Source organism: Aythya marila, assembly GCF_965140915.1.
Source record: "Aythya marila genome assembly, chromosome: 8".
NCBI lineage: Eukaryota > Metazoa > Chordata > Aves > Anseriformes > Anatidae > Aythya > Aythya marila.
The window spans coordinates 30,610,239-30,632,960 of NC_139049.1; the positions used below are offsets into that span (position 1 = coordinate 30,610,239).

Consider the following 22,722-nt stretch of genomic DNA (forward strand, 5'->3'; position numbering starts at 1 on the left):
AGACATTGTTTAAGTGTTCTGTGTAAGTACACAGATACACTTCAACACCATCTACTTTAGACCAGGAATTACTTTTATTAGTTCCAATTTCTTGTTTCTCATCTTCAATGGCTAGGGAAAAAAAAATAATCTGAGTATTTCTACGTATTTTTTCAATATTTCCAATGTAATCTCTGTATACGTTAGTTCTTTGAGGTAAAGCTAAGGATAGCCTGCGTACAGAAATAAATGAAACTCCTGCTGATGAAGAGTATCTGAAGTACTGATGGTGCTGTCTTGCCTTTTCTCAGCACCTCAGAATGCCAGGCAATGCCGTGCAACCACAGTCAGTTTAACAGATGATGCTGAATTTTCCTTTCAACACATCTGTTTTCTCTTATATTTTAAATTTATTTTACATGGACAATCCAAAAGAGAAATGAAAAGTGAGCAAATTATTAAAATAGTTGCAGGAAAAAAAGAGAGAAACAGTTCCACAGCTAAGTTGAAACTAATTAGACTAATGAATCAAAATTAATTCAAGGAAATTATAATTCTGGGGTAATTTACTATAATTTCAAAGTGAGTGAAAAGTTGTATTTGAGTAGTTAACTGGCCCACAGGTTTGTGAGTGTGTTTTGTTGTTGTTTTTTGAGATTAATAATGAGCAAGGAGGAAAAACCTGGCTATGTATGAATATTTATGAGTTTGTTCCAGCATAACTTGGCTAATTTAGAATAAATTTGATATCACTCTGGCAAATTCTTAATACAGAGCTAGTTATACTGGGTGAAGACATATTTAAATTGTTTAAAATATATTTACTTTGCACGAGATGAAATGCTCTACCATAGAAGTGGCTTTCTAACCTGGAATAATTTGAGTCTGTTTGTAGGCAAGCAAATATTTTTATGTTGCTATCTGAGCAGCTTTGACTCCGTGTTCTATTTTAACACATACTCTTCCTATAATAGAAGTGCAATTTAGATTTGCGTAATTGTTAAATAATACATAAGAGAAGTGAAAGAATTAATGTCTCTGTGGAGTCAGAGCTAAACAGACGCCAGCTAAAAGATGGACTGTTATCTGTAGATTTGCTCTGATGTATCTGAGGCTGTTGTATCCATGGCCCCATCTTAATTTGTCATTCACACTGGAAAGCGACTAAAGGGTCTGCTGGGAGATCTTTTCATTGCTGTTGTTAAAAAAGGCCATTTTATTTGCAAGCCATTTGTCTCTGCCTTGTTTATAACAGCAGGAGGTATGGCTGCACGTCTATCATATTTTAAAGGGCCATTGGTGATAAGATGATCAAAAGAATGCAGGCTTCTTGCAACCACTTGAGTCCAGCAGGCTATATATATCCAGTATGACGAATGGATTTGTCTACTTTTCTCTCATTTTAAGTATACAGTCATTTCCAATAGGACTGTTGGGTACAAACATGTTCTGCAGAATATATACAAGGGCTATGGAGTGCTGTTAAGTGAATAATTAACTGACAAGGGTATCAGGAGCATTTTATAAATGATTTATGTTCCTCTGTCTTTGATGAATCATTAGCAATAAGTTTTCGAGAGGCTTTGTGGAAATTCTCCACTAATTTTCACAATGTAGTAATATTAACTTCCTATTAATTTGCTATTAGGTAGAGTTAGGCGTATTGGAAATGTAATGTAACAACTCATACTAAAGCAATTGGATATTAGACATTGCCTTTTGGTAAGGGTGAAGATCACCTTCATCGATGTATGGAGAACATTGCCCTACGCAGCATTCATCAGACACTCCCATTATGAAATATGCCAGTGTTTCAAGGGGGGCTGAGACAAACCCACAGCCATTCTAGGTGCTGTGGTTCCCATAAGGCATCCATGGCTACAGTGCTCCAGAACAGGGACCCTCTGGACTGCAAACAACCAAGTCTTGCCACTTGCATTAAAGATGATTGATGTTCTGCTGATTGCAGGTCACTCTGAACCTATATACATATGTGGATTCCCTCCCAGGAAGGCTAACAGTGCCTAGAATAGCCAAGAATCACTGCAGTATTTCCTGCAGAGCTGTGACCTCATTACTACATAGTTATCTATCCTTATATCACATTTTTTGGAATGTCCTTCTGCTGTAACAAAAACATGGAAAATCTTTATATGAGTTCAGTGACATGTTAACAAAGGATTTGTTACAAATGTTTTTTCTCCTTTAAAAAATCTGTTTGTTTTTTTTTGCTTTTTTTTTTTTTTTTTTCCAGATTTTTGTCCTTCTTTAATGATGATCTCCCCTTTTCCCTTTGAATAGGATATCCTCCAGGGCCTCCAAAAACCCCCAGAATGACCATGCTGTCTTTACTGTGTACTTTCCAAATCTGCCAACACAGGGAGAAATTATAAGCAAAGTCAAGCTATGATTACATTATTTATTACATTCATTGCTACTGGCCAATATACTAAATGAACCTTTTAAAATGTTATCATTCTCATCTACCCTCTGACCCTACTTTCATCTTCACTTGTAAGAAGGACTGAAAATAACACTCTCTGATGTTTCACTCGGTCGCCCATCTAGAGGCATTTCAGATGTGCTAGATTCAGCCTTCATATTAAGGGCATGAATAACTGGAAAATAAAGGTCTATTGCTTTACCACATTTCAGCTGTTCATTAGGTGGGGGAGCTGAAATCTGCGATAAGAATCAGCAGGCAGAGCCCAACTGATAAGTATTCTAATCCTGTTGATGGAAGAAGAAAAAGAAAACCAGCTGGGATTTTTCACTCTTTGTTTTTTAATTAAGTCTAGACTGTATGCGTTGTGCAGTGCGGAAATATCTGGAAATATTTATCAAATTGCATTCTGATTATTATGTCAATAATCAAATTAAAAGAATGAGCAGAGAATGGATTTAGGAAAGAAAAGAAATGTTAGCTATACAGATCCTGGTTGCTTAACAGAACGTTGCTGAACTTCAAAGGCAGAAATATTCTTTCTTCGCAGTTTGAAATTTATTTTAGCTACATAAAATAAACGTTATAGTTATAGTTTTATTTTTATTTAACTCCTTGTTCCTATGAAACTAGAATTTTACATCACCGATGCCAGGGGAGTGACGTGAACAAGCTGATTTTGAATCTTGCCCTCTTGGCTTTCCACTTAAAAAATGGCATACCTGTTTCAGTTATACCTGTTTCAGGAAAAGATTTCTTCAGCAAATCTTGTGTATTATAGGAAGAAAGAAAGTACAGTTTTTATGATCTCTAGTGAGGCAATGTACTTTGAGGTTTTAGCTTTCACAGAATGTACACAATTTCATTGGATTCCCATATATTTCATTTTAAAAGACTATTTTTAAGATAATAACTCAGGCTTCAAACATATAATGGCTGATGGATGTGTCTAACATAGGTTAGAGGAGAAATTCTGATCAGTATCAGTGTACTTTAAATACAATAAAACAGTGGCAGGATTGGAGCTTTGTGTTGGTACTTGCTGTAACAAAGAAGAAATAGCAATGGACAAAGAGCAAGCCAAAAAAAACTGTGGAGGCACAGAGTAGCTCGATGCTAATCAGGTATGCAGAAATCACTCGTCCCCCTGCTCCTTCATTAGCTACAGTACGGAAAACAGCATCTAATCTAATCACGTTGAATTTTAGAAGAGAGTTTCTGTATGTGCAATCTGTCATCAACATGGACAGTGACATTTAACAGCTTTTTCCACAAAAATCCTTTAACGGCAGATAAGTGACTGGGTCTTCTGGATTCATACCAGAGGTGCATGTTTTGACTGTTATTTAACCAGGCTGTAAACAAGCTGCTTAGTGAACAGGTAGGCTAAGTAGTTTAGAAGACATGGTTATATTCTGAATGCAGACTTAAAAACCATTCTCTCCGATGGGTTCTTTATTTTCTTCAGTGCAGGCAGACTTCTATAATTGATTGATAAAATAACGCAAAGTTCAAAGTGAGTGTGTCATTATTTGCTATTTTCCATTAAAATGGAAAACCTTTTAAAGAAAAAAAAAATTATTTGTCTTGTAACGTTACAAACTGTCAACTCAGGTGCACTCAGTCCGTATTGTCAGATCTATATTTCTCTCATTGTTACTGGTAGCAAAATTAATAACTAAGTTAAAATGTGATCCTGACTATATCCTGGCTCTAGAGTTTACAATCCTGCCCATGGGATACTGGCTATTTGCAGTGATGATGAAGGTCTAAGATTTTACAGCAATAAATTATATTAAGAAAAAAAAAGTCATATATATCATGGTGATGAGGTGAGATTATGGGGGTACTTTTTGGAGGGATTCAAAGAAAGGGGATAGATCATTAAAAAGTAGTTAAAAATCTGACAAAGGAACAGATAGCAATGTACTCTGAAAAAAATAACGATAAAGACAATTACACTGAGTTTCTTAATTTTAGTATTTGTGCACGGTCTGACAGTGATTCTATCTGATAACACTCCCCAGAAGAATGCAAATTCTACCTTTTCATTCAGATCTTTTGAGATGCTGGTACTCAAAGCAGAGTAGACATTTCTGTTACTTCTGTAGGCCCTAGGAGTGGCCAGATTCCAAACCACGGGATACAGTGAGAATGTAACTACTTACAGATGGTGTAATTTAGGCATTTACTTAGGTGCACATTAGGTATTCCTAAAAATGTAATAAAAGAAAACTCCACTTACTGACTGCCTAATTTCAGAGCCCGTAACCAGCTCAAGGTGTTCCCGGAGCACAGGCGGTGCGGGTGAGGATGCCCTCACGGCCCTGCTGCTAAGCACTAAGGAGGGCCAGATGTTTTGGGGCAGAGCAGGAGCTAAAGGGGGTGACTCCAGGCCACAGACGAGGGTGTTCATGAGGCAGGAAAGAGCCCCAGATTTTGGCATCCTGATGTAACTCCAGAAAGGACTTCCCAGAATATGGCTGAGAGACGGAGAAAGACCTGGGTCCTGCTGAATGCACAATCCCAAATGATGAAAATGCCCCTCAGGTGCCTGATCCATGACTGCCTCCACCCGTGGTCCAGAAATGCTGGTGAAACCTTTCAGAGATCAGGCTGTTACTGCACAGCAACCCCTGCTCTTGCTTGCAACCATCCCCAAGTTTTGTTTAGGTGCTGGTGCTGAGAGATCTCAACTCCGCTGTGCCCCCAGGAGCACGCTTGGTCCTTTGCCTAATTAGAGAGCATGTTCCTGGGAGCAAGGATCGTGTCAGCCCGTGTTTACAAAGTGCCCCATCAGGCCCTGTCAGCAGGCCGAGCAGATGTTGGTACTTCACCCTACAAGCCTGCCTTGCATGCGGCTGGACCCTAGGTGCCGACGATATTAATAGCAGTGCAGAACCGCCTGTAAAGTGCCAGCTCAGCACTTCGGGGGGGACTCGGCTCGGGGATCTCAAGGAATCCCCACTACAGGGACAGCTGAGGTGTATTCAGTTTCCCAAGGGACAGGAGCGAGATGGATGGCTCTCATGTTCTCCCTGTCGCCACCACAAATACTTCCATCCAACTCATCTCCCTGTGATGAAGTGACGCTCTTTTGGTCCTGTGGGAGGTCATCCTCTTCTGCCCTAAAAAAAAATCACCTTTTACACCACCCCCCAGTACGTGCTGGATTCATTGCCAGTCAGGGAGTAACTGTGAGGTGGGCACTGCTGGGCTCCTGCTCGATCCCATGGCAAGACACGGCCCCCAGGCAAGAGAGAGGGAATCTGCACCTTGTCAAAAGACAGAAGGCTGGGAGTGCACGGAAGACACCCCAGTATTTTTTGCTATATTTCAAATAACCAAAAATGAGGTGATTTTAATTTTGAGAGTGAAGCCAAAGGCAAAAGAAAAGAAGAAATGTTTTGGTGGCACAAATTCCATGACATCAACATGAAGATAAAATAAGAGATGCAGAGGGAAGATAAAGAGATTAGCCTATCAGAATTATTACAAATATTGCCAGTAGCAGTGCCTGTTCCCAAGGCTGCCTGCCATTTCTCAGGGATAAGATCCAGGTTTTCAGAGCTTTTTTTTTTTTTTTTTTTTTTTCTATTTGTGCTGGAAAGCTCCTAGCTATTCTTTTGCTGTAGACTCCGAGCTATTCATGCTGAAGGGTTCAGCCATTTCCAAGACTGGGGTTACAGAAAGCTATAAACAAAGTTGTTTCCTTGAAAAGAAAAAAGCTGAGGTTGTTTCAGTTTTGCCACACTGGCCAACAGCATGCCATCTGATACACCTTTGAAAACCTAGCCTGATTTAGCCAAATTACAAGTCTCTGAAAATCTATGTCTTGTGTATAATCAGCGAGTCTTTGCTGGAGTCTGGCAGCTCCAAGTGTGGAAGCAGCTGCCCTCGATGCGTGGACTGTAGGAAACCCAAGCAGTGGCCACAGAGGTCGCAGAGCAGCCGGACACGTCCTTGTCCCCAGCACCCTGCAGTCTGTGTGACTGTGCACCAACCACCTTCCAAACAGCAATAGTTCTGGAGTTTTAAATTTCTTTAAACTCCACTTTATTTCATTTCCTTTTTCTCTCTCCATTTTTCTCATGATCAGCGAGAAGTCTGAGGTTGAATGTAATGAGAGGTCCAGTCCTGTACTCCTGGACACCCAGGACTGGTTATTCCAATAGCTGTTTTACCCTTGTGAAGGCTCCTGTGTGGTTCCCGTGGGTCTAACCTGACATGTGCTGCCGAGGCAAATGTGCACTCGCTCCAAGCCAGGGTACTGCTGGCACAAGTTGATATAGAAATCGAGAACAAGTTTATAAAACCAGAGAAGGCATCTGCTGCTATTTTTAGAAATATTTTTCAGGTTGTTATAAAAATATAAAAAAGTGCAAGTCGCACAATATTCTGATTTTAGCAGTAATCTCATAAATAGTGTCTTCCTAATCATGTTTGATCTTTCCATTAGATGTGTGTAAATAAAAAATAATACAGAATGAGAACAACCATGGAAGAATGAAGATATCAAGAAATGGGAATTAGAAAATCAGCATCCTTTATTTCACAGCATGGGCACATCCTTTCTTTATTCATAAGCCTGAGAAATGATAATAATTCACATGGTCTTGATTCAGGACAGAACCACTGATATTCCAAGAATTCTTTGAACACGTTTCAAATGCAGTCTGCCTCTCATTCACAATTTGCCAGGGTTACCATCTGGTGAACCGCATCATTCCTTAGCAGAGCTGCCTCCTGAACTGGGTGCCGTGTCACTGAAAGAGGTTATCCCAGGTATTGTATGTATGCAGTACATGTACTATACACACACGTATATAGTGTATATCTCTATATAAGTACGTATATCACAACTATTCTCTGATGGGATGTTTTATACCCTTATTACAGAAGGTGTTTCACTAGCTATATTTTTGAAACATAAAGTGAAGCACATATACTTATGTACATATATATATGTACACGTACAGCTGATGTAGAACACTTACTGACCTCTTCCTCAACAGTTTGGGATTGCTGCTCAGGTCAGGGCTGGCTCCAGGCATGGGGTACAGGAGACAAATGCCGAGGATATCGGGCTGCCAGAGTTAGGAGAGACTCTCAGACAGAGGTCAGGGTATTCCAGGGCCAGCAAGGACGGGTACCCAGCATCTCAAGTCCCTTCCATCATTTTCTAGCTCCCATCCCACCCTGTCCTTCTGCCATCCTCCTCCCACAGAAGGGATTTTCTTCCTTACATCACCTTTTAGTTAGAATTTAGTAGAAGGCTAGTTGACCTGAAAGGAGACCACACCAGTAATGCTGTGATCTAGCTGTGCTGCTAGCATCAGGCTTTTTCCGTCCCGAGCTGTACAGCTGGGCACAATGCTCACTTTGAAATCCCACACCACACACTTAGAAACTACATAACGTGATGGCTTTCATTAAAAATATTATCTGGTGATGATGGTGTTATGGAAAGAACGCTCTCACAGGCACACTTACAGACCCAGGCTGGGGCGGGAGGAGTGCAAGGCATTTTTTCCATTTTCTTTACTGGTTGTAATCCATAGGGGAATGACAGATTAGGTGGGCAGAGGCTGCACCAGCTATGAGATAAATCTTGGAGTTTACAGCCTTATTGGCCCTGCCACATGATACATGTGAAAATAGACGAGTAAAAAGAGTGTGGATACAAGGCCAGGTATACAAATGAAATTAATCATCAGAAATTAACGAAGGATGTTCCAGGGACAGTTCTTTCTGACCTATAACACAGTTTGTAATCTGCATAAACAGAAACAAGGTTTAGAGAAGCAGATTTCAGATGCAATAAATAATCAATTACTACTTGCAATCTTCCTCGCTAAATCAAAGAGTAAGAGATGTCACTCTTGGCTTGATCCTAGCATGTTGGTGTGTTCAGAAGAAACTCTCACCAGGGAGCAAAGATCAAACTTATGGAGAGAGTAAGAACTGTATCAAAAAGTCACACAGAGATAAAACTTCCAGAGCAGAAAATGTTTAAAAACATAGTGGGAGGGGAGTGAAACTGAACATGAAAAGCAAAATGAGGAAAGTAAGCTCTTCTGACTTAGCTGTATCCAACTTACTCAGGTTAGAATGCAAGTAGAAAAGGAGTCAGACAAGCAAGTAAAAACAAAGCACATCAACTGGGAGATAGAAGAGGTACAGAGCAGCAAATCAAGATACAGTAATCTCATAAAAACTTACATTTTCTCTATTTTAAGCCGGATTTATACAAAAAGATTAAATTTAGTATTTGCTTTGAGGTCAGAAAGAAGAGGCACAAATACTTTCCCAGCTCCTTGACCAGCATCGTGCTACCTTTGCGGGATGCAGCTGGCAGGCTGAACCATCCCAAAAGGGCTACGGACCAGGAGAGAGGATCGGGCAGGAAGGACGGGGCTGCCAGACAAACATTCTGCCTGCCTTTCAATTTTTGGAGTGCGTGTTGTATTGCTCGCAGGTGTGAAGATCAGTATCACCAAGAAGTGCCACTTTCAAGGAGATTTTCCAGAGATTAGATGATGCCTTTCCAACGTATGGTACTCCTGACTTGCTAGGAGAGTGCAGGGACTTGCTACAAAGCGAAGCAAGTGCAGCAAGCTAAGGACTTTGCTTTTTTCCACAGAGAACACTGTATTCTTACAGATCTGTACTTGTATATACAGCTAGATTACAGTTTTGAAAATATAAATTAAATATTTATCAGTAAAGGAACTTCAGAAGATACATCAACAAAGTCATGATCACTACAGAGAGACATATTCAGTTAATAAACCTTGGCTCAGTACATTTTTAATAATATGCTACAGAAATAGGGCTTTTCATTGGTGTTACCACCTGTACCAGCACTCATTCTGGTACCCTCCTGGCACACACTAACCTATCCACTTACGCTGCTCTCAGGAGAACGCTTACTCCCACCATGGCTCCGGGATTTACATCTGACATATGTTCCTCTTCTTCCCATACCCCAGCACTTAAACTCTGTATTCATTTTTTCCTTGCTGTTTAGAAAAAGGACATTTTTTATTTTTATTTTTTTCCTAGCGTGGCCTCATTTTTGCAAATCTGAATGGCTAAATTATTTATGCCTGAATGCTGGTAGCACAGCATAGACCTGATTGCATCTTACTATTTCTTTTCCCTCTGGTCTCCTGCTCTCTGGGACTCCTCTTCTGGTCATGCCACGGCACTACTGCACCGACATGGCCATGTCCCTCTTCTCCAAGGCTTATTCTAAGGCAAAAGGAGGCGGATTTAATCCACAGCTGTGTAACCACATAAATGCATAGATACCAGCCTGGCTTGAGAGAGTGCTAGAGCATCAGGTTGTCTGCGTTGGCAGTTTTGGCTGATGTCCTGTGATTCCAATGATCCAGCAATTTGAATAGCAGAGGTTTTTTAGATTTCATATTCTTATCCCATCCCTAACCCCCTCCTCCTTCCCCTGGTATTTTGGAGGGAGTTGTGTCCTATTTTTCTTTAAAACTTCAGATGCATGAAAGCTAATCTAAAAGTGGGACTGTGATGGGTATGGGATGCACACAGCTGTGCTGTGAGCTGGGCGGCCAGGCTGGGAGAAAGCGACGCTGCCACGGAGCAGACGGGAACTCGGGAGCAGCCCAGATTCGCCTCGAGGGCTGCAGGGTGAATTAGTTTAGGTTGTGTATGAAAATGCAAAACCTGTTCAGTTGGTTACCTTGCCGTAAGCAGGATCCTGGGGCTCTGGAAGCAGAGGACAATTGCCTCATTCATTTCCTGAGGTTAGTTTGTTATTATTTTTTATTATTTTTTATTATTATTAAAAAAAAAAGACTATTTGTAGCATGAATGTTGGATTTCAGGATCAGGAGCATGAATTTGGTGCCTTGGATAGCTGGAGATTCGGTGGTGCTGCTAACACAGCTAGCTACTGACTTAGCTCCAGCTGTAGCCTTGATGGGATAATTTTTTATATAACAAAGTTTACAGAGATGGATTTTTCTTTTCAAACAAGCAGCTAGGGTCAGAAATGGAATAAAAAATAAAAGTGGGTAGTGAAGCCAAGATATTTGAAAACCACTTGGCTTTTCACTATAATTTAAAACCTTTGCGTCCCCCACTAGTGAATCTAATAAGAAAAAACATAAAATGTAATATGAAAATGACTGGTGCTAAGAGCGAATTTGGCTTACTCTCTCTCTCTCTTGGGCCCAGGGAAAAATATTCCAACAGAAGTCCAAGAGCTTCAGCATGATGCAAAGAAAATTCCTTGTCTTTCAGGTAGCTAATGCTACTTTAGGAATGGAAATACAAGACAGTGATTACAGTAGTTTTAAGAGGCGTCATTTTGGTTTAGTCCGAAACCATAATTCCTGCTGTGAAAAAAAGTGAAAAAAGAAAAAAATGTAGGCCCATAAATCACCTAAAAGGACGAAAGCCAAGGATAAACTGATACGGCATTTGTACAGTGAGAATTATATTCCTTTTATTAAATCCAAACGAAGGGGGTTGCTGAATCCCACAGAAGCCTGGTGCCAGGGGAACCTGGTGCGGGGAGGCACCCATGGGAGCAGGGCTTTGGGTCTGACCCAGCTCCGGCCCTACACCAAGAGGGCCTGGGAACTGCTGTGATAAAGCTGCCTGAGAGAAGCCAACAAAACAGCTGCTAAAGATGGTAGAAACTCAATTTCGAGAAAATAGGATCTTTTGTGCCCAGAGAAGCTGTGGGTGCCCCATCCCTCGAGTTGCTCAACGAGGCCACTGGGCTCTGGGCTCGGGGCGCTGGATGGGCTTTGAGGTCCCCTCCAACCCAACCCAATCTGGGATTCTGTGATTATAAGAAATAATATCGAGGCTGTATTGATTGTATTTTATCCACCAGGAGCCGGCAGCGTGCGCTGAGGGGCAGTCACACGGCTTACACGAGGCACGGGCAAGAGCATGAGGGCAGATGGTGGGGAATCGTTAACTTGTGCAATTTCTGCTGCAGGACACACCAGGCTCGGAGGAAAAGTTATCTGAGCGTGTAGCGGGGCCGCTGCGGGTCGGGTGGGTTTAAGAACAGCGCAGACCCTCGAGGTTTTCTGTCAGGGCTGTTAACGGCGCCAAGCCCGGAGGGTGTCGCACGCCTTGGAGCTTCAGCCTCAAGGGCTGAGGTGTGCCCAGGGGGAAGCAGCGCTGGTTTAAAACACCCGAAAAATGACCAAAAAGCCACCAAGGGAGCTCGCCAACTCCCCAGGTCGCGGCCCCTCAGCGCGCTCCCCGCGGCCTCCTCAGGCGGCGCGGGCGGGCGGGAGGGAGGCGGCGGCCGCTGAGGGGAGGAGCGGGGAGGGGAGAAGGGGCCCGGCCCGGCCCGGCCCGGCCCCGCGCTGCCCCCGGCCGCCTCCTTCTCCCCGCCGCCACTCGGCTGCCGGCCCCGCCGCTGCCGCTCCTCCCCTGCTCGGCGGTTTGCGGCTCTCCGCCGCCGCTCTCCCCTCAGCCGTCCCCCTTCTTCCTTCTTTCCCCCTGCATGGCGGCCGCCCCGCGGCCCTAGGCAGCCCCCCGGCGCGGCAGCATGGCGCGGGGCGGAGGGCGGCGGGAGGAGGCCGCCTCCTTCACCACCTCCACCACCACCGCCGCCGCCGCCGCCTCAGCCGCCCGGGGCCGGGGGCCGCTGGGCCTCGTGTGCCTGGCGCTGCTGTGCGGGCTGGGAGCCGCCGAGGCGGAGTTCGCCATCCTGGAGGAAGCGCAAGTGGTGGCGGCGCAGATGAGGAAACTGGCCGCCGAGGAGCTGGGGGTCGTCACCATGCAGGTACGGACCCCCCCTTTCCCTCTTCCCCGCTTCCTTCTCTTCCCTTTTTTCCCCCTTTTTTTCTCCTGCTTCTTTTTTTTTTTTTTTTTTCCCTTGCTTTGCAAACTTTCCTTCCCGAGGGGCTGCTTTGCTTCGCCGCCCGTCTCCTTGCCCCAAAAAGAAAGAGGGAAAAGGGCCGAGCCCCCCCCTCACCCCGGGGACCCTCACGGTCCCCGGGCAGCCCTGGCCACTTGAGGGGGGAGTAAACGCGGTTGGAGAAAAACCTAAAAACCTCCCGAGCTGAAAGGGAGACGCTTTGATGCGGTCAGCGGGGGTCTGTACCCAAATGGCCTTTTATCTGCTCCCAGCCGGCCCCATCCCGGCACCTCCCGAGCATCTCGGTGTGGGGCCGCGTTGTGTCCAGGGAAGCGCTGAGGGAACGCGGCTCTGGGCTGGGAAGGGGTTGGGTTGAGGTGGTTTTGTGTGATGAGGGGGGTTATGGACGTACCCAGCTCAGGAGAGGCGCTTTGGCCGCCCCCCACGGCTGTATTTCGCCCTCCCGCGATGGTGGAGCGCTGCTTGGGGGAGTTGGGGCGCCACATCTGGCTTGGCATCTTTAAAAATAAATCAACAATTTAAAACAACTCAATGTGATCGTCTTCAACGCATATTGGCTTTAAAAAAGCAACTTGCACAGCAGTATACACGAGCACGGTGCACACTGTGCCGTGTAGGGGTGAGGAGAGCCCCGACTCCCCACGAGTCACTTGTCCTGGCTTGGGATCCAGCCGGCTGCCGGTGCACAGGGGTGCAAATAACACCAAAATGCCTTATTTACTATTAGTTGGCTATTTAAGGCCCCGAAGTAACGTAATGCGGTGAAACTGGTAGTTAAACTCTGAAAACCCTTTTCATACCGAGCTCTATTTTTATATGCTTAATATTTTGGCTGCCTCGACTCCCATCAAGCTAATGTGCAGCCTGTCCTTTGCTCCCGCCCGTAACATTATTACAGCTGTTTAAGATTAAAAACCGGTGGAAACGAGCCTCCCCCGATTTTTAGAAGCTTCTCTGCTGACCTCCTGCAGTAGAACAAAAAATGTTATGACATGTGTCACTGCAGCCCGTGGTTCGTGCTTGATTTGAGGGTAGAATTTGCCTAAGCCTGCCCAGACGGGGCCGGGTGTAGCTGGTGTGGATTTCCCCTCTTCTCTGCTCGTGTGGGGTTGTGGAAACCATCGGAGCACACGCGGGTGCTCGCCGTGGTGTGGCTCTGCCCAGGGGTAAGGGAGGCTGGTGGGATTTCGGGAGAAGGGAGGGGGCTTTTGTGCTTTAATTGGATCTAAACCTCCGGGTGTTGCCCTGGTTTTGGAGGCAGGTCCAAATGGGGCCAGCGGGTGGTTGGTGCTTGTGGCTGCGCAGGACAAAGGGAGTGAGCGGGCAGAGGTGGGAGACATGGATAATTATGGGATGACACTGGGGGAGATGTTTTGGGGAGGTAGGAGGCAGGTGAGAAGGAGGGTTAATATCCAAACACCTGGCAGCTGTGGTTTTATTCAATTCCGTACACTGCAGAGGAGGAAGCGGCAGGACTGAAGGCTGCTCTTGCACCCTGCTGTCATGCTTTGGTCCTTCTCAGTTGCTCTGCGTGTCCTGGTGCTAGGCAGGAGGATGTTACCAGCTGCTGGAACGGGACCTGCGTGTGGGAGAGGGCTGTGGAGGAAGGGTAGGACTGAGCCGGAGAGGAAACGTCCAGTGGGTGGCAGAGCAGGTGGAAGTGCTTACTTCAAGAGAGGGAAGGTGAGAGGGTGGTTGGGGTGTGTCTGAGCTCAGGGAAGAGTCTGGGAAAAGAGAAAACTGTAAAAGGAGCCTCCGAAAGCGAGGGAAGGGAGGACGAGGTGGAGCCTACAGAGCAGGCGTTAGAGGAGCAAGTGGAAGAGGTAAGAGGAGATCCCCCAAATTTCTGAGCCTTACACGCCTGGGAAGAAGGGCAGGGTGTGATGAGTATGGAAGCTGGGAGATGGAGAATGCGTTGGATTTCTGCTGGAGCAGTCAGGCAGCGCTATAAACAAGATCCGTCCCGTCTGCGCAGTGTCTACTTCCTGTCCTGCCTTCTCCTCTACCAGAATTTCACGTAATTAGTGCAGCAGTAAGACAAGCTCAGTGTTTTTAACCTAATCGCGTTACTTTGCCCTGTTGGGAGGAACCAGATGCGCGTACATCGGCGTTGTGATACCGGCTGAAGCCACGGGAAGAGCGAGGATGAGAGATTTCTGGTGCCAGCATCGCCCTGACAATTGTTTTTGGCACTCGCAGCCCAGCTATTTATAGACGCGTGCTGAGTGTCTGACTGGTGCTTCTAAGCAATGCTTTTTCTCGTACCTGCGAGTGCTCTGGTTGCACGTATCAATTTGTTCCTCGCTGGGGCTGCGTGGAGCAGCTGAGGGTGCAGAACCGCGGTGTGGCACCGCGGTGTTCGCCGGCTGGGAGCCCTCGCGTGCTGCTGAGCAGGAGATGCATGGGCTGCTGCCTCTGCTGGGCGTTACAGCTCGTGGTGCTGCTCCTGGGAGAGAGATGTGGGACGAGATGTCCATCAGTAGCCTGGCTTCTCGCTGGCACCTCTTTATTTCCGTTCCTGTGCTGTAGGACAGCTCTGCGAGAGCCACGCTCAGTGCCGGTGCCGTGCTTAAACGCTGCGTGGATCGTAGCATGGGTTCCTTTACGTGCAAATGTGTGCCCGTCTTTCTGCACGGGGTGAGCTGGTTAAGTTTCCCCCCAAAGTTCATCAACGCTGCTTCCAATTTAACCAGGAGAAGCCCCAGCACAGCCTTCATTCCTTGCTGTGCGGTGACAAAGGCAGGAGGAGCAGGCTCTGCTTGGTGTGCGGGTGGAAGGATGCGACGTAGCCGTGCAGAAGACATTTGCTGTTTTCAGATTCAGCGTTATTGGTCCTAACTGCCCGTACTGAAGTAATCCAGCGCCTAGGAAATGAAATCCAAAGGAAGATGTCTTTGTGCCGAGATGCCTTTCTGGTGCGTGCCCCCCAGCTGCAGCGGGGCTGGAGCAGGGAAAGGCGCCGCTGTGCGGGGTGTGGGCTTTGCTGGGTGAAAGAAATGCGAAGAAACAGGGCTGTGCACCAGCGGCAGGATGCAGGTACGGTACCTAAATTACATGTGACCATCATCATCTTTTTTGTTAGCGAGAGTGCGTGGGGACAGTGGCCCTATAGTTATCGCAAACAGATCTCGGTTTGGCACCAGGCTTCAGTGGTAATTACAATTTTTAGCACCTCTTTATGCTAAAATTACAGCAAAAATGGGGGCTGTGCCGTGACCTCGGGTACCAGTGGTGTTTCCCTCAGCTCCGTCACCTGGCCAAGCTTAGCCCAGGCTTTGAAATTACAGAGTAGTCGCTGGTTGAGACAACCAAAATTCTTCGGCCGGGAGGTGAAGGCAGGAAAAGAGTAAGTGGGAACTCGTGCGAGCGTTTGGTTTGGTTTTGGCAGGATTTAACCCTCTGAGCGGCGCGGGGCACACGAGGTGAGAACTATTGAACCGCGCTTTCTTGGTCGCGTTGGGCAAGGGAGCATCTCCGCCTACAAAATGGGGATATAATGCTTTCGGTGAGAGTTGAAAGGATTAAGCAATGCTTTGAAGATGAAAAGCACTGTTAAGTGCTTTTATAACTTTCAAGATACACGCTGATGTTTCTAGCCAGATAGTAACAAAAGTTATAGGCCCAGAGGGCCTTGAATATTTCTGAAGACAGCTCTGCCATCTGAATCCTTTACGCTCACTCCATGAAGGAAGCAGGGCCCTTTCTCGTCATCTGTTGGTTGGAAGACGTAAATGGGTTTTGACTGCGAAGACAGCAGTTTGCTGCCCGTTTTTTTCCGTGCTCCCTAACTGTGGTGGGTTTTGTTGTTTCGTTTTTGTTTTTATATTAATACTTGCTCAGATGACACAGCGACGTGTAAAAATAACGAGCAGCGTAGTGTGTGCTTCTGCAGGCTGACTGGCAAATGCATTCTGTTCATTTTGCTAATGCCTCGTCCAGCCGTGTGTCCTTCCAGACACCCAGACTGAACGCAGACCAGAACAGTGCAGCAACATGGAGATGGCCCGGGGTTCCTGTGGGGACACCTTCCCTCTGGAAAATCCACCTTCTTTGAAGATTTCTGAATCTTCACCTTCTGAATTTTCACCTTCTCTGAAGATTTTGAAGAGTCACAGTCACAAGAACCGTCTGCTTATTGAATCTCTTGGAAAAAGAACACTGGCAGAGTACAAATATGTATTTTTTTTCTAGTGGGATGCTCTTCTGGTTCCTGACACTGGATTTACAGCTTGGCAGAGAGAAATCCCATTTCAAGCTGCTCTGCAGACCGATTGAAATAGCAGACCTGTGGTTCTCCACCCCTGAAATAAGGGCTTCATACACCTCCCCCCTAATTTCTATAACCGTTTGCAAATAAACCGGTGGGTGACTGGGAGGTTCTTGTGCAGCAAGTGGCATAAAATGCTGCAAGTCTTCAAGCATTGGACCCAAAACCTGGGCATCTGCGGACAATTTAGAGCCCTCGACCAAACGACAGCACAGAAAACTGCTTCCATTTTTTTTCCTTTTATTTTCAGGTTGATTCCAGCTTGCGAAATTGAAATACAAAAGGGAAAAAAAAAATAAGGAAGGCTGATAAATGTTTGAGTGGATCCTTTCTGCAATTTGGCAGTAGTGCGCTGCAATAATTACAGAGTAGGAATCAGTGGAGTAAAATCTCATCTGGTTTACATGATTATGTCTTGGTTTGAATCCAGCTACGCCAGCCTTTTTCAAGGCTCTGTGAAAGCCCAAGACTGCGGCAGTTTTTCATCCTGTTCCACTCGGATTCTTTTATTATTTTTTTTTTTTTTCCAGCATGAAACATTTCCAAAAGCTCCAGCGAGGTCCTGGTGGAAGCGCAGGGAGGACGGTGGCGCGGAGGAGACCGCATCTGAATTTTTAATTAGGCTTTGAGTTGTTTCTTCAAAGCGGCGAGGCATCGTTAGCGCTGTACGCCCGGGTGCATTAGCAAAGACTGACATTTCGCTTCAAACAGGGAGAAGGCAGCTGTCCTGGGCAGATAAAAGTTGCCGGATGCAGCACGGCAAGGTGGGGCGGCAGATAATGAGCTGTCCCCCTGCACCGAGGACCCCGCCGGCCGTGGGGGGACGGAGGAGTCGCTAGCAGGAAGGCGTCCGAGGGAGCCCCAAAGCAAGGGGGAATCTCTCGGCTGTGGCAGGGCTGATAACACGTAGGTTAAGAAGGCAGAAAGGTAAATACAGCGTGTGGTAGCCAAATTTTCTTCCTAGGATCATTGAGCAGAGGAGGAGTGGTTGGTGCCTGGTGGTCCTGATGTAGCAGAAGCTGTGATAGCACCGGTGGCTTGACCAGGTGCTCGTGAGAAGAGCTTTAATGCTTAACTGTCAAGTAAAATTGAATGTTTGCCACCTTATTTCAGATGGAAAGGCAGGGTACGCTTGAGAATAGGAGGAGATACAAAGTATTGAAGGATTTTATTTTATCAGGTTTTTTTATGTTCATGGATAAAAGGATTTATAAATTATTCGCAGAGTCTTTTATTTAACAGCTCCTGTTTTCTGTTTATCAGTTATTGATGAAGAAATTAGAGGGGAAAAAAGCCTGGAACCTTATCAGTTGTGCATGCTGATGTGGAGGGGTGCCTGGCTGTAAGGAAGCATCCCACATTTCCCCATTTCCCTTGCCAGGGAAAGTGAGTTCTGTGGCCTCAACTCACGGCTGTGATGTCTGGCTGCTCGTGTGTGATGCTCACAGCAACCTGACGTGTGTCAGGGTGCGTGGGAAGCTCTGCTGGGGACTTCTGTAAGGGCTCGATAACGTCCCAGGAATGATTTATTTCCCTGTGGTTGAATAGCAAAATAGTCACTCTGGGTTTTTTCTTTTTTTCCTGAACACGGGTAATATAAGTGTCCTGGTTTCAGTTAGGACAGAGTTAATTTTAAAATTTAATTAAAAAAAATCTAAGTAACGCTTTTCTTATATCAGTTTTGGTTGTGTATGTCCGAAATTCTGGCAGTTTTACCTAGCAGCTGTGCTACCTCGTCTCGTATCGTGGGCTTCACACTGAATAAAGCAGAGAACTGAAGCACGGAGCGTCGCTGAGCGCTCTGCAGTCACTGCTTTCCTGGAGCTTCTTGCAGTTGCATAATGTGCGGTGTTAATGAAGTCTGAAGGGACATCCTCGTGCTTTCTTCCCCATGGAAAACAGAATTTAATGCTGATACTTATCCAGCATCTGTCGTTAAGCCGTGTGCCTTTTGCAGTACGGGATCGAGCACGTGCTAAATCATTGCTGGGACCCTGCACTGCGTGTGTCCTTCTCCGGTCTGGATCTTTGTGAGGTACCGTGCTGATTTTGCAGAGAATCGGAGCTGAATTGTGAAATAATGCCAGTGACAAATCAATACCGGTGGTTTCCGGTGCCACGGGAGGGTTTTCCCCGAGTCACTTTTATCAGCTGCGGGCGAGGTCTCTCGAGAGTCTCCCGAGTGATTTTGCAAAAGTCTATTTGCACAATTCCAATCGTTAGTAAAAACAAACCATCACGTCTCCTTTTACCAGCTTCTCAGCCAGAAGCAGCTGATAAAACCAACTTTTCGCTGGTGTCGTTTCCCTTTAAACACAGCTTTGCTCCGTTTTGACTCTGCGCTTGGAGGCTGCAGCCGTTCTTCTAGCAGAGAAGGAAAACCAGAGCACACTGAGAAAAGCTGCGATTTCACTTCCAGCAGTATTGTAGGGCTGTCTAGCGAGTGCTCTTTGTCCATTTTTGGCCCTCTTTTGCACGTACTCCTGTGATACGAGAGGAATTTTTGGCTGTGCTTGCAATTGTCACAGGTGGGAATAAGGCCAGGGAAAAAGCCTTTAAAACAGACACATCTGGAAGTTCCTGTGAAAGCTTCTAGAAGCTGGAACTCCTTAAGCAGAGTTTCTGGTGCACGTGCTCTGCTGGGGTTGCAGGAGGATTCCTGCGCTGCTTTTGTGGATGCCAGACCGAAATCCCCTGGAAGCTGTGTTCCCAGAGGCCTCCCTTGGCAGCTCAGTGGGTTTCCTACAAAGCTCGCTTCGCGGCCACAAGGAGGATGAATGGAAGAGGCAACGTTACGCTCCTTATTCTGATGATCAGCGGTTTTTTTACACACCAATCAAGGCTGCAATTTAGTTATGTATTGTTGCTTGGGGGTGTGTGTGAAGAAGCACTTAATCTATTTCCTATTTTGTTGTTAGTGAGCGTTTATTTGGATTAAAACCAAAGTTGTGGAAACTACGTGCCACCTGCTTCAGTCTTAAGTTTTCCAGTTTTGATTGGTACAGCCTTAGTAGCACGTATAGTGAGATCTAAATAATGATTATTATTATTTTGGAAGTTGTTTTTAAGTCTGTTGCATCTGCAGGTGAGCCGGGCGGCACAAGAGCGGGGTGGTAGCACCACGACCCTTCGGGGTGGTGCCTTCGTGAGCTCCCTGTCTCCAGTTCAGCTCCTGGTTCTCTGACTTTCTGCCAAGGAACTACGAGAAATATTTCCTCCTGAGCCATGCTCCCACCTCAGAAGCAATATCGAACGCAGCAGGGGGAGGTGTTTGTGGTGTTGGGGCGGAGGGGAGAAGGTGCAGATTGCCCAAAATAATTGTGGTGGGAGCCTGCCTGCCTGGAGCGAGCTAGGGCTGGAGGCAGCTCGGTCTCTGCCGTGATGCTGCAAACCTTCCTGGGGCTTTGGGGGATTTGTGTGCATGGGGGCAGCTGCTCTGTACGCACAGGACTTGCTCAGTTTTTGCCCAGGCCCTGCTGTGCCAGCCCTGCTCTGTCCTCCCCTGCTTCTCAGACCCATCTGTCCTTCGTGGTGTGATTATGGGAAGCTGCTGAGGAAAGGACAGGTAAAGTGATGCATTGTGCTGAAAAGCTGTGGTAGCAACGTGCCTCTTAACCATGTTCTTCTGCATTTAGAGGCTCCTGAGCTCTGCGTTGCCTTTTAGTTGCTGGAAAACAAAGGAACCCGAATTATGTTGGGCCAGGTCTTACAGCAGGCTGCCCTACTGCGTGCGAGCAGCAGTCGGTACCAAAATGGCTTGGAAGGTCATATGGGATGTGTGACTTCGGTTTTGGAGACCTAAATACCATTTGGGCAAAAAGGCAGGCTCTCTCCTCGTTATGAAACGTGTGAGACAGGAGAAAATCCCCTCCAGTGGAGCAGAAATTACAGCTGAGCTCATTGTACGTGGTGGGGGCTCACCCAGTGCGAGCTCTGCAGGCTGAGCTGCTGGCACAGGCAGCCCGTTGGCCAAACCAGGGCTTTACGGGCAGGATTTTTGTGTTGCATGACAAGCAGGTGAAGGATAAAATAAAAAATACTCCATTTAAGAATAATACATTAACATTTTTATCAATGAAAGGGCATTTAATTTAAATATGCTGCAACCGAGGTCCAGGCATTTGGGCTTCCTTGGATGTATTTTTGCCCAGAGAATTTGATGCAACGTGGATTTTTGTAGTTGCCCTTCATTTCTCTCCCTGGTGGCTCTCCGGGGCTTGCCTGGCGTGATGTGGGGTTTATTCCCTCGCTCTGGTTTGATGGAGTTTGGCTACAGAAAGCCATGTACGGGGAGAGCTGCTCTGCCTGGGGCTGGCAGGAGGATGGGGATGAGCGCTGGGGCTGGCAGGCTTGGCACGGCCCCCAGCTGTGGGCAGGCACCTGGCTTTAAACCACAAATCTCAAAGTCTCTGCTCTGTTCGATTAAAATTAGGAAGTGTTATTCCTGGATGCGCGCTCTGGTGGTTTGCTTGTAGGAGGCCGTGATTTAAAAAAAAAAAAAAAAGTCATATTTGGGAAAAAGTTAATAAATACATCGCAGAGGAGGGAAATGCTGGTTCTCAAGCTTTTTGAGCTCTAGATTAGCTTCGCCAATGTCAGGTTTGCAAGTGCCTAGTGCCATTTGGAAGCCCACCTTCCCTCGTGCCTTACTGCTTAGGTGTGGGATTTGGGACAAGGTGAAGGCTGCTTTTCTTGTTCATTTCTTAGTTTTGACTGAAACGGAGCTATCGCTGCAAATTTTAATCTCTGGCTCTATCCAGCAACGTCCTTCCCCTTTGATTTTATCACAAAGCTCCATTCAGTTTTTAACAATTTAGATACAGACCTGCTGATAACGCTGCAATGCCATTGAAACTTGAGGATGCCAGGCCAAAATGAGAGAAAAAACCTCAGTATAACCCTAATAGCAGATAGCTACCCTAATAGAAATGACTGGTCATTTGTTTCTGTTCAGTAAGGAATCGGACCTAATGAATTTTAAAACTGTCCTTCATCATGTCACCTACGTATAATTTTGCATCCCCCTTCATGTTTATGCATTTATTCAGTAAGTTGTTAGCTGTGAGTCTGGAAATACATCAAAAACCGACATTCAGGACACATGAAAAAGCAGCATTTGAAAGTCTGAGGTTGCAGTGACCGAGAATAGAATATCAGCCTCCCAAAATAAATGAAAGCCAACATCCGTAGCCACAGATCTCGGGGTTTGAAGAGGAGGATTTCTCCTGAAGGAGCAGAGGAGCCCTGAGAAGGGAAGGGAAGGCTCCAAGTCGGAGGCTCCTCGACCCGTCTGGAAGTACAGGGGGCGATTTGGGCTCCCAAGAAGTGATGCTCTTGTTCTAGGGCCCTAAGTTTGATTGCCTGTGTGTCCAAAAATATATTTAAAATACTGAAATCTTACCCTAGTAAATCTGTGGGCTGGTCATTTGGCTAGCTGCGGATGCTGCAGAGGCCCTTGTGTGAAGCTGGAGTAAAGCCATACCCACGCTGCTGAGGGTTGTCAGCTTGTGGCCTCGCTTTGATGCAGAAAGGAAAGAAGGTGGGTTCTGTTTTCCCTGTTTGGTTGAAATAAATAACTTGGTTTTTCCCGGGTCTGGCAGGAATTTTTATCTACCTGACTGAGTCGTTCAAACTCTTGGGAGATCCCAGTGGGTAAAGGAAAGGGAGAAAAACGTAGGAAGGGATGTGATGGAGAAGAAAGATAAGATGCCTGTTGCCTGCTTTGGTTTGGGTGAGAGCAGGAACAAAGGGCAGCTCACCAGCTGATCCTCGAGCCACCAAGGACAAGCAGGATCCACATCAGTCTTTTTTTGAAGCTTCCCATTGCCAGCCTCCCGAAGCAGAGATGATTGTGCCTTCCCCACAGCCTGTCTTGGGACGACAAGAAGTGACCGGAGCAGGGCAGGACACCCCAGTGTCCTCTTTTCCCCTGTGCCCAATGGAACAGGTCAGTGAAAAGTTGGCAAAAGCACTTCAAGAAGGGAGGGCAGGAACTGCTCAGTGACTCGTAGCGGACCTGCAGCACCCCAGCTTTTGGCGTGCCTTCAGTCCGAGCGGTGGTGATGTGCAGTGGGGTTTTGCATGACACCCCAAAGACCCCGAGGCAGAGGGTCCCAATATCTGAGCATCGCATTTGGTGCAGGTACA

The 22,722-nt window shown here is 46.3% G+C and overlaps 1 protein-coding gene across 2 annotated transcripts in view; it reads left to right on the forward strand.

The window, feature by feature from the left end:
* The first annotated feature begins 11,794 nt into the window (after positions 1-11,794).
* Positions 11,795-22,722, forward strand: part of CACHD1 (cache domain containing 1) — a 96,527-nt gene continuing 85,599 nt past the window's right edge. For both annotated transcript variants that reach the window (XM_082765905.1, XM_082765906.1), the window contains exon 1: positions 11,795-12,212. In XM_082765905.1, the coding sequence (XP_082622031.1) occupies positions 11,976-12,212 (237 nt within the window). In that variant the 5' untranslated portion in view covers positions 11,795-11,975. The remainder of the gene's footprint in view (positions 12,213-22,722) is intronic.